The sequence below is a fragment of the Canis lupus genome, chromosome 10 (assembly GCF_048164855.1).
Source record: "Canis lupus baileyi chromosome 10, mCanLup2.hap1, whole genome shotgun sequence".
NCBI classification, from domain to species: Eukaryota; Metazoa; Chordata; class Mammalia; order Carnivora; family Canidae; genus Canis; species Canis lupus.
In genome coordinates, this window is record NC_132847.1 from 40044253 (window position 1) to 40056578 (window position 12326).

The following is a 12326-nucleotide window of genomic DNA, read 5'->3' on the forward strand; positions in this document are numbered from 1 at the left end:
CCCAGCTTCAATAAACATGCTGCCATTTCTATTTCTCTTGTACTTCCACCTCCTCGCCACCTCCTCCCCAATTAATTATCCAGGGCGTGATCCCAGAGTTCCGGAATCGAGTCCCACATCGGGCTCCCCATGGGAAGCCTGTTTCTCCCTCTGCCTGTGTCTCTGCCTCTCTCTCTGTGTCTCTCATTAATAAATAAAATCTTTTTTTAAAAAAGTAATAATTTACTTATACACATTAAAATGCCCAAATCTTGGGGCACCTGGGTGGCTCAGTTGATGAAGTGTCTGCCTGAGGCTCAGGTCATGATCTCAGGATCTGGAGATCAAGCCGTGTGTCAGCCTCCCTGCTCGGTGAGGAGTCTGCTTCTCTCTCTCCCTCTGCCTCCCACCCTCTGTCCCCCACTCATGCTCTCTTTCTCTCTCACTGTCTATGTCTGTCTCTCAAATAAATAAAGTCTCTAATATCCTTCTCTACTAATTGTCATCCCTGTAATTTCTAGATATGTTTCCTCTGATTGAATTTTATCTTGGTTATAAATCACATTTTTCTGCTTCTAGACTTATCAAGTAATATTTGATTCAGTGATGGACACTGTAAATTTGTGTAATTAAGTGTCTGGATTTTGTTGTCTTCTATAGATTGCTGGATATTGTTCTGTTAAGCGGTCAAGTTATTCAACGTTTAATTTTATCATTTTGAGGATTCTTATTTAAGCATGATTAGGGCAGCTCTGAAGTAGTGTTTATTCTAGGGCCCTTCTAGGGCCTCTATTGCATGCCCCAGATGATCAAGGATATTCCAATCTAGCTGGTCTTGAACTTGAAGGTCTCCCAGCCCTATTTGAGCTTTGGGAAATATTAAGCTTACCTACTTAGTTGGTCTTTGTTCAGTCTTAGAGAGTTTCACTCTGTGCATTACATCTTTCATTGAGCAAATTATCAGCATGAATTTATGCAGACTTCTGGATATGCAGACTTCTTCTATGTAGCACTCTTATCTCCAAAATTCTCAACAACTTCCAGCTGCCTCAGCCTCTTCAACTCTGTTCTTTATCTCATCAATTCATCCAGACTGCTGTGCTCTGCTTGGGATAGTCCTCTGCTAGGACTTGAATTATGTCCCCCCCAAAGATATTGAAATTCCAAACCCTCTGTGCCTGTAAACCTATAAATGGGACCTTATTTAGAAATAAAGTCTTTGTAGGGCAGCCCGGGTGGCTCAGCGGTTTAGTGCCGACTTCGGCCCAGGGCATGATCATGGAGTCCTGTGTCGGGCTCCCTTCATGGAGCCTGCTTCTTCCTCTGCCTGTGTCTCTGCGCCTGTGTGTGTGTGTGTGTCTCATGAATAAATAAAATCTTTTTTAGAAAATAAGGTCTTTGTAGATGATGGTGTTAAGATGAGGTCATGAGGGTGGGTTCTAATCTAACTGGTGTTCTTACAAGAAGGGGAAATTTATACACAGAGATGCTCAAGAGAGAACTCCGTGTGAACATGAAAGCAGAGATTGGAGTGATGCATCTATAAGCCATGGAATACCAAAGGTTGCCAGCAAAGCACAAGAAGCTAGAAAAGAGGAATAAAACAGATTATGCCTCACAGCCCTCAGAAGGAACTAACACTGCTGACACTTTGATCTCAGACTTCTAGCCTCCAAAACTGTGAGACAATAAATTTGTTTTGTCACCTAGTTTGTGATACTTTGTTATGGCAACCCTAGGAAACTAATATACCCTTAAAGGCTGTAAGTTCACTAACGGTCATGCCATCTCCAATTCTCTGTTAAGCCCATCTGGTGAATTTTTCATTCTTGTACATTTCAGCCCCAGCATTTGTCTTTGTAGTTTCCACTTCTCCACTGAAATACTCTATCTGTTCATTTATTATGAGTGTATTTTCCTTTAAGCCTGTTAACATATTTATCACAGTTGCTTTAAAATCACTCTACTCATTGAAACATTTGCACCAGAGAATTCATGGGTCACATTTCTTCTTGTCTAATGTTTATTGTATACAGAACATTATAAATGGTCTATTGTAGAGACTCAGGATTCTGTTATGTTCCCTAAGAGTGTTTATTCTTGTTCAAGTGGACAGTTAACTTAGCTGAACTCAAAGTCCAACCTGTGTCTTCCCTGCAGTGAACACAAGTGTATTTTCTACTCTGTTCTTTCAGCTTTTAGCTGCTTCTTTTGCTGGGTCCCCTGCATTTTGTCTACTAACAGTTTGGGCAGGATTGATACAGATTTTGAGGTTTATTCTCCCTGTGACTCTTCCAGGATTTTCCCCCTTAACTTTTCAGCTGTTCTAAGACCCTCCAGACTCTCCTCTGGCCTTTTAAGCCAACTCCCTGAGTGGGCTTTGAGGAATTTCCTCGGGTAGAAAGCTACAAGCTGGCAAATGACACTTGTTGCAGTTCCTGAGTTTCTAGGATAGACTCCCCTCCTGTTTCTGTCACTGGTTTTGGTCACTTTTCAGTGCTTTTATAATGTTTAATGAGGCTTGTTGTTTAGATTTTATGATTGTTATTTGTAGGAAGGTTAGTCCAACCAAGTTATTCACCATTACTGGAAGCTAGAATCCCAGTCAAGTTGTTTTAAGAGTTTTCTGGTCATGATCTACTCCGTTCTTGTGACATTTGAAGCATTCTTATTCACCCTCTTTAATTTTTTTATCTTCTTAATAACCCATGTTATCAGGTTGTGGATGTTGGTTCACTTCTAAAGATTCAACACCAAAAAATAAAAAAATAATAAAAAAAATATTCAACACCCAGAGATAAATCTTCTCTTAAATTCAACAAATGGGTGTGCATAGCATTGAATGATATATTGATTCTATTTCTGATTTTATTAATTAGCTTTAATTAGTTAGAATGAGTTTACCTATTGCCTGAGCAGGGAGTTGGGAGGATTGTGGGAAAAATGTTTGTTTATTCAGTTATTTTCATAAACAAATGAAGCTATTCATTCATTACATACAAATTCTTACTAATTGCTTATTTCTTAACAACTAGTTTCTTTCATCTGTCCCCTTTCTGGATTTCCATGAAATCACATAGTCTCAATTTTCCTCTTATCTTTTAGGCCATTTCTTTTCAGACTACTTTAATACCTCCTTTAATCACTGAATGCTGGAGTTCCCCCACTGTTTTGTCCTGAGACTTTCCTGATCTCTTTTCATTGAAGACTTCATCCATACAAATCTATGAAAATGGTTCCCAAATTTTGTTTCTAGTTAATATCTCTGACTTACTTACATTTTTATCTTTGCCATCTTGATGGATTTTTTCTATACTGTGGTTCCATCACAACCTTTAAGTCAGTATGCTTAAAACTAAACTCCTCTATCTCCAGGGGTGAAGATAAGCAATAGCTTCTCTTCCTGGCTTACCTATTTCTGTTAATAGTCTCACTAGTGTTCCAATCTTAAAGGCTTTTCCTCATTTTCTTCATCTCTCTCCTCCTCACATCCTGTCAGAGCTACCTCTGCAAATATATTTCATTTCTTACCACATCTGAACTGAATTATATATCTTTTTCTCAAGCCAGTGTATCTTGTAAAGAACTACCTTAATATCCTTTCTAAAGCCAACCTAGATTAGATCACTCCCTCTCTTCAGAAACCTACAGGAGCTCCCAAAAGACTAGATTCTGGCTGTCAAGATCCTCTTTATTGCAACTCCCACATACCATGCCAACCTCATTATGTTTTCTATGTTTCAGCCAAGTCAACTAGTCTTTTCTTCTAGCCACACAAGTTTTCTTGTCTTTGTACCTTTGTTCACACTGCTTCCTCTAGGCTGCCCTCCCCTTCCTACTCTCTATGCCTGGTCTCAGTTTACCTTAGTCCTAAATAGCCTTCATATATAACATCTCTTCCATGAGCTTTGCATTGGCATAGTTCAGTTTCACTACACATTGATCAAAGCAATATAGATTGGTCTATTTTACCCTTGGCAATTTGGCTATCTCAGGGCAGGAAGAAGAGGGATGAGGATAATGAGTCTAAGATGATATTGAGAAATCTAGGAATCTTAAAAGCACATTAAAGATCATCTAATTCAGTGATTATCAATTGTGGAATCTCCTCACACAGAAGCCCAATATATTCTTTTGTGATTGAAATGGTAAGAGAGGCCCCCAAGCCCTTACTTCATGCAGGTTCCCTCTCAAAGGCCCCTCCTCAGATACTTCTGCAGACACTTAGGGCCTCAGAGAACTATCAGTTACAAAACCACTGACTAATTTAATACTCTCACTTACAGATTAGAAAACTGAAACCAGAAAACCCTATCAAAATCTAGCATTCTCTTTGAGAGTAATGAATCTGAGTCAATGCATTTGAAAGTAACAAAATTGCTTTTCTTTTTAAAACTTTCTACAAAAGTGATCTTGATCCCGATAGGTTTCAGAATGAGAGGCATTACTGGGAAGGTCGCTGATCAGACATCCACTTCAGTGACTGCTCCTCGCAGATCTTTTTCAAGTTGAGTTTTAGGAATTTCGTGTCATGGCAGCCCTCATGCCTAGCTTTGGAAGGAACTCTGCCCCATCTCATTCACACTGGGAGCACCAGGCTGGAAGGCCCTAGGAACATGTCCAAGACCTAAGATCCAGATAGGCCAAGAGAGATGTCCTGGCTGCTTACTATTGCCTCTGATTCCAAGAAGGAGGGAGGATTATAAATGTAAATTGTTATGCAAATGAACCTCTTATTTAGCTGACTAGGATTCCTGGCTCCCAGTAAGTAACTTCATCCGCCATATAAAACAGCCTGAGGCTGCTACTGCTCTTTTTTCTGCTTAAAAACTCTGTCAGAAAATCAATCCTAATGGAGTTGGAAAATTGAAGATTAGGGCTAAATATAAGAGATTTCCTTGCCAAATATCTCATGTTTCCTTGGAAATAGCAAGATTCTTATTTATCAATTTAGAATATAGCCTCACCAGGGTTCTTGTCCCCATTGACCAAACAGAATGATTCCTGGAACCAACATCTTAACAGTATATGACACCTTTTTTTTTCCTTCAAAGCAGATGTGATTGAGACATACATTGGCCTATTTAAGTAAGTCTGAAAAGCTATACTGGTTTCAAGCTACACTTTTTAAATCATGCTATTTGCCTAAATAAATGTAGCTTTCCTGCCTCTTATTAGAAAATGATTTCAGCATCTGATTCCAGACTACATTTGGTACATTTGGAGGGGGCTGGATACTGCTGCTCCCAAGAAATCCTCGACTGATTTCTATACACTTCTCCCTAAGGTCATTCTTATCCGATTTTGTGACAGGAGTAAAATGATACCACCATGGACCTTATACCACAGAGATGCCTAGATGCCACCAGGAGCATGCAGGGAACCTGCTCCTCCTATGTATCTGAATAGGAAGATACAGGTGATCAGCACACAGGTAGAAAGTCTGCCCTACCCCAAGCCTTGGATCCATGGCCTACGGGAATTGTGGAAATTTCTTCTCCCTAAATATATCAGTTAGCTATCACCACATTAAGAAATAATAACAATAATAAGACTCAGTGGCTTAAAATAGCAGTAATTTATTCTTACTGATCTTAAGTTTAGCTGATCTAAACTGAGTTTGGCTGGGGTGAATTTGGCTGTTCTCCACATTTCTTTCAACTCCCTCTTGGGATCATCAGGCCAGTCCAAGCATATTCTATCAGTGATAGCAAAGGCACATGATCACAAGCAAAAATACACAGCCTCTTGAGGTTTAGGTTTGGAACTGGTATACTAGCACATCTGCCTCATTTCTTTTATTGTGGTTAAATACTCATAACATAAAATTTACTATTTTCAATATTTTTAAGTGTTCAATGGCATTAATTATATTCATATCATTGTGCAACCATCACGCTTTCCATCTCCAGAACTTTTTATCTCAAACTGAAACTCTGTACCCATTAAAAAAAAAAAAAAAATTACCCATGCTCCCCTTCCTCCAGCCCCTGGTAATCACTATTCTGGTTTCTTTCTTCTATGAATTGGACTATACGAGGTACCTCATATAAGTGAAATCATACAGTAGTTGTCCTTTTGCATCTGGCTTCTTTCACTTAATGGTTCAAGGTTCATCCAGGTTGTCATACATATCATGCTTTCATTCCTTTTTAAGGCTAAATAATATTCCATCATACATACATGTCACATTTGTTCATCCATGTATCCATCTACTGATAGACATTCAGGTTGTTTTCACCTTTTGGCCATTGTGAATAATGCTATGAACATTACTGTACAAATAGCTATTCAAGTCCCTGCTTTCAATTCCTTTGGGTATATACCCAGAAGTGGAATTACTGAATCATTATGGTAATTGTAATTTAATTTTTTGAGGAACCTCTATACTGTTTCCCACAGTGGCTGCACCCTTTTACGTTCCCGCCAGCAATGCACAAGAATTCTAATTTCCCCACATCTTCACCAATACTGGTTATTTTCTGTTGTCATTTTTATTTTTTTAAATAACCATTCTACTGGATGTGATATATATCTCATTGTGGTTTTGATTTGCATTTCTATAACAATTAGTGATGTTAAGCATCTGTTCATGTGCTTATTGGCCATTTTTATATCTTTGGAGAAATGTCTATTCAAGTCTTTTGCCCATTTTTTAGTTTGGCTGTTTATATTTATTACTGAGTTGTAGGAATTCTTTATATATTCTGGACATTAATCCATTACCAAATCTATGATTTGCAAATATTTTCTCCCATTCTGTGGGTTGCCTTTTCACCCTGGTGATAGTGTCCTTGGATGCACAAAAACTTTCAATTTTGATGATGTCCAGTTTGTCTTTTGTTGCCCTGTGCTTTTATTATCATATCCCAGAACTCATTGCCAAATCCAATATCATGAAGCTTCTGCTTATGTTTCCTTTTAAGAGTTTTGGGGGATCCCTGGGTGGCTCAGCAGTTTAGCGCCTGCCTTCTGCCCAGGGCATGATCCTGGAGTCCCGGGAATGAGTCCCGCATCAGGCTCCCTGCATGGAGCCCTGCTTCGCCCTCTGCCTGTGTCTCAGCCTCTCTCTCTCTCTCTCTCTCTCATGAATAAATAAATATTTTTTAAAAAAAGAGTTTTATACATTTAACTCTAAGATTTAAGTTTTTGATCACTTTGAGTTAATTTTTGATCCCTAATGGTGTGAGGTAAGTCTACAACTTCATTTTCTTGCATGTAGATATCTCATTTTCCCAGCACATTAAGTGGTCCTGGCATCCATGTTAGAAGTTGTTTGAGCATATAAGCAAGACTTTATTTGAGGGCTATTTTATTCCATTGGTCTATCTGTCTTTATGCCAGTACTGTAATGTTTCAATTACTGTAGATTTATACTAAGTTTTGAAATCAGGAAGTATGAAACCTCCAAGTTTGTTCTTCTTTTTCAAGATTATTTTGGCTATTCAGTATCCCTTGAGATTCCATATAAACTTACAGATGGATTATTCTATCTCTGAAAAAAAAAAAAGGAAAAAGTCATTGAGATTTTAATAGGGATTATACTGAATCTATAGTTCATTTGGGGTATTGACATCTTCACTATATTAATTTTTCTAATCCATGAATATAACATAGTCTCCGCAACATTTTATAGTTTTCAGTGTACACGTTTTCCATCCTCAGTTAAATTTATTCTTAAGTATTTTATTCTTTTTTATACTATTATAAATGGAATTGTTTTCTTAATTTCTCTTTCATATTATTAGTATAACATCTGACTTATTTTATTGGCCAAAGTAGTCACATGGCCAAACCCAAAATCAGGAGGTGGGAAAGTACAGCCCACCTATCATCAAAGGCCACTGCAAAGTTACATGGCAAAGTGAGTCAATACAGGGAGGAATAAAAAAAAAAAAAATACAGGGAGGAATAAAGAACAGGGTTCTGTAACAATGATATTCCATACTGAACTTCTTATAGTCAGTTTTAGCATTATTTTTCCAGGGCCCTTCTTCAAAGTAGTCTGCTATAAGCACTTCAACGAAACAATTGCTATGAAAATGTAAAAAGGGAGGGGGATAGACGGGGCGGGGGGGGGGCAAAAAGAATGAGCAGACAAAGGAAGAAGATAACAAGGTGCCTAGGTAAAATTGCTGATGCCCAGCTGAACAGGTAGCAGGCATGAGGAAAAGAACACATGGTAAGGAATCAGAAGGCATGTCACTTGATCTTGAAGTGTCTTAACATCTCAAGGCCTCCGTTTCCTCCTTTCTCACAAGGCTAGACAATATCTAAGGACCTTTCCTGTGTTAATTCTGCATCCTATACAAATTCTAACAGTGTCTCCCCCAATATTCAAAAGACCCATAGCTAATACCATCCTCAGTGATACTTCCCCTGTGGTCAGGAACCTTTCCCCTATGGTCAGGAACAAGACAAGAAGAATGTCCACTCTTACCATTACTACTTAACATAGTACTGGAAGGCTTAGCCTCAGCAATCAGACAACAAAAAGAAGTAAAGGTCACTGAATTGACAAGGAAGAAGTCAAATTTTCACTATTTGAAGATGACATGACACTCTATGTAGAAAACCCAAGACTCCACCAAAAAATTGCTAGAACACATACATAAATTAAGCAAAGTCATAGGATATAAAATCCATGTGCAGAAATCTGTTGCATTTCTATACACCAGTAACAAAGCTGCAGCAAAAGAAATCAAGGAAAGGAATTGATCCCATTTACAATTGCACCAAAAATAATAAGATACCTAGGAAAGAAATTGAAGAGGACACAAATGCTCATGGATTAGAAAAGCAAACATTGCTACAGTGTCTGTACCACCCAAAGCAATTTACACATTTAATGCAATCCCAATCAAAATGCCACCCGCAGTTTTCACAGAGCTAGAACAAATAATTCTAAAATTTGTGTGGAACCACAAAAGATCCTGAATAGCCAAAGTAATTCTGAAAAAGAAAAACAAAAGTGGAGGCATCATGATTCCAGATTTCAATCTATATTACAAAGCTGTAGTCATCAAGACAGTATGGTACTGGCACAAAAAGACATAAAGATCAATGGAGCAGAATAAAGAACCCAGAAATGGACCCACAACTATATGTTCAACTAATCTTTGACAAAGCAGGAAAGAATATCCAATAGAAAAAAGTCTTTTCAACAAATGGTGCTGGGAAAACTGGACAGCCACATGCAGAAGAATAAAACTGGACCACTGTCTTACACCATGCACAAAAATAAATTCAAAATGGATGAAAGACCTTAATGTGAGATAGGAAACCATCAAAATCCTAGAGGAGAACAAAGGCAGAAACCTCTTTGACCTCATCCATAGCAATTTCTTGCTAGACACATTTCCAGAGGCAAGGGAAACATAAGCAAAAATAAACCATTGGGACTTCATCAAGATAAAAACCTTCTGCACAGAAAAGGACAATCAACCAAACTAAAAGGCAGCCTACAGAAAGGGAGAAGATATTTGCAAATGACATATCTGATAAAGAGTAAGTATCCAAAAGCTACTTATCAAACTCAACACCCAAAAAATAAATAACTCAGTTAATAAATGAGAAGAAGACATGAATAGACACTTCCAAAAAAGACATCCACATGGCTATCAGATACAACATCACTCATCATCAGAGAAATACAAATCAAAACCACTATGAGATACCATCTTACACCTGTCAGGATGACTAAAATTAACAACACAAGAAACAGGTGTTGGCAAGGATGCAGAGAAAGAGGAACCGTCTTGCACTGCTGTAGGAGTGCAAGCTGGTGCAACCACTATAGAGAACAATGTAGAGGTTCTTCAAAATATTAAAAATAAAAAAAATAAAAAAATAAAATATTAAAAATAGAACTATCCAATGATCCAGCAATTGCACTACTTAATAGGTATTTACCCAAAGGATACAAAAAATACAGATTCGAAGGGAGGCAACACACCCCGATGTTTATAGTAACATTATCAACAATAGCCAAACGATGGAGAGAGCCCAAATGCCTATCTACTGATGAATGGATAAAGAAGAGGTGATATATATACAATGGAATATTGCTCAGCCATTAAAAGGAATGAAATCTTGCCATTTGCAATGACTTGGATGGAGCTAGAGTATATTACGCTAAGTGAAATAAGTCAGAGAAAGACAAATACCATATGATCTCACTCATGTGAAACTTAATAAAGAAAATAGATGAACATATGAGAAGGGAGGAAGAAAAAAAGGAGAGAGGGAAATAAGCCATAAGACACTTTTAATGATAGAGAACAAACTGAGGGTTGATGGAGGGAGTGGGTGGGGGATGTGCTAGATGAGTGATGGGTATTAAAGAGGGCACTTGTTATGATGAGCACTGTGTATTGTATGTAAGTGATGGATTACTGAATTCTACTCCTGAAACCAATATTGCACTGTATGTTAACTACCTAAAATTTAAAATAAAAAAAAATAAAAAGTAAACATCCAAATAAATTTTCTGTGGAAGATAAGTTGTGGAAGACACAACAGCAAATTCAGCAAGTACTCTGAATTTAGAGAAAATTACTTTTTTCTCACAATTGCAATTAGTTTACTTTAATAATTCTGGGTAGAGGGATGCCTAGGTGGCTTAGTGGTTGAGCATCTGCCTTTGCTCAGGGCGTGATTCCAGAGTACTGGGATCGAGTCCCACCCACATCAGGCTCCCTGCATGGAGCCTGCTTCTCCCTCTGCCTGTGTGTGTCTCTGTCCCTCTCTTTCTGTGTCTCTCATGAATAAATAAATAAAATCTTAAAAAAAAAAAAAGCCTGGGTAGACATAGTATGTAAGTTTAATATTTTAGAATTTTAATATATCAAAATATGTTCAGTGACTATGAAGATAAGTATATGTCCAATGCTTGGTAAGAGTTGTTAGAAGGCCAAGGTTCTTAACTGACAGAAAAATGAAATCAATGTTTACAAGTATTTTCCTAGATTCTGTTGAAAAACTTAGGCTTGAAAATCACATAAACAGTAAAATAGTGGCAAATATTAGACCTTAACCAATTAAAGTTTGATTCTTAACTATTACTACATAGAATTTTTTTCCAACTCACTGCATTTGAAGAACTGATTTCTCTTAGTATAAAAACAGTATAGGAACTAATTAACTTGAAAAATGTTCAGTGAGTGAATATTAATTCCTTCATTTTTAAAAATGTTAGTACGAGGATATAGAAATAGGTACTTTGTGTACTCTAAGAATTTTTACTTAACTGAATGAATAATAGTCACCTTCCCAAAATTCCTGGGTAGAAACATCCTTTGGCTTGGAAGTGGCAAGCATACAAAAAGTGCCATAGGTAGAGACTACACTGTATGCATGGCTTCTAAGCCACAGAGACTAAAACAACTCATCAGGTGTATATCCCGTTTCACTTTATTAATGTCTTCTCTCTCTCTTCCTCTCCTTCTAGGCTGTCCCATCAAAGGCCACCCTACCCCCAATATCACCTGGTTCCATGGTGGTCAGCCAGTTGCCACTGTCCCAGGACTGACACATCATATCTTGGCAGCTGGACAGATTCTCCAGGTTGCAAATCTTAGTGGCGGGTCTCAAGGGGAATTCAGCTGCCTTGCTCAGAATGAGGCAGGAATACTCGTACAGAAGGCCTCTTTAGTGATCCAAGGTAAGAAATCCTTCAGGCTCTGCTGCCGGGTTTATTTCTTGAATGAGAAAGTCCACCTGAGAATCTAATTCTCAAATGAAACAAAGTGATTTCTGATTTCAGTGGTTCCTAGGGCATGAAAATCAAAGCTGAACCATGTTTCCATATGATGAGGCCCTTCAGAAGAGCCACCAGGCACCATCCCAGCAGACTCTGGAAAAATCAGAGCTGCTTTCATAAACAGTTCCTTCTACTTCATAACACTGCTGCCACTGAGGACCAAGGAAACACTGATATATCAAAGCCAAAAGAGTTTCATTTTTGTTTGTTTAATAAGAATTTCACGTACGCATGTGTGCAAAGTAGCCTATTAAACTAATGCATACACATTTTCTCTGTTGGCTTGACTAAAAAAAAACAAAAAACCTCTTGATCTGAATTGCTTGGTTATTGCCTCCTCTACCGGAGAATCAAGCTGGTACCAGTACCTCCTTATCGTGCTAAAGAGTCTTCAGCTGCAGTCACGTGCTTAAGTGTTTTGCAGGCACCTTTCTGTGACCCCATCAAAAAACAGACTGTGTGGCTCGTGCATTAACTTTCTAGGAACACGGGCAGGTGAGAAAGCCCTTGGGAGGAAAAATAAGCAAGGAAGACAAACCATGAGAGACTCCTAACTCTGGGAACAAACAAAGGATTGCAGAAGGAG

General features: G+C 38.1%; 1 protein-coding gene and 1 long non-coding RNA gene across 5 annotated transcripts in view; one reads left to right on the plus strand and one right to left on the minus strand.

Annotated features, from left to right (window-relative positions):
• Window positions 1-12326, plus strand: part of ADAMTSL1 (ADAMTS like 1) — an 872407-nt gene that overhangs the window by 826041 nt on the left and 34040 nt on the right. For all 4 annotated transcript variants that reach the window (XM_072841474.1, XM_072841475.1, XM_072841477.1 and 1 more), the window contains one exon: window positions 11429-11641. In XM_072841474.1, coding sequence (XP_072697575.1) covers window positions 11429-11641 — 213 coding nt within the window. The remainder of the gene's footprint in view (window positions 1-11428; window positions 11642-12326) is intronic.
• Window positions 5329-12326, minus strand: part of LOC140641492 (uncharacterized) — a 38135-nt gene continuing 31137 nt past the window's right edge. Inside the window, exon 3 of the long non-coding RNA XR_012038015.1 lies at window positions 5329-7474. This is a non-coding gene — a long non-coding RNA (uncharacterized lncRNA). The remainder of the gene's footprint in view (window positions 7475-12326) is intronic.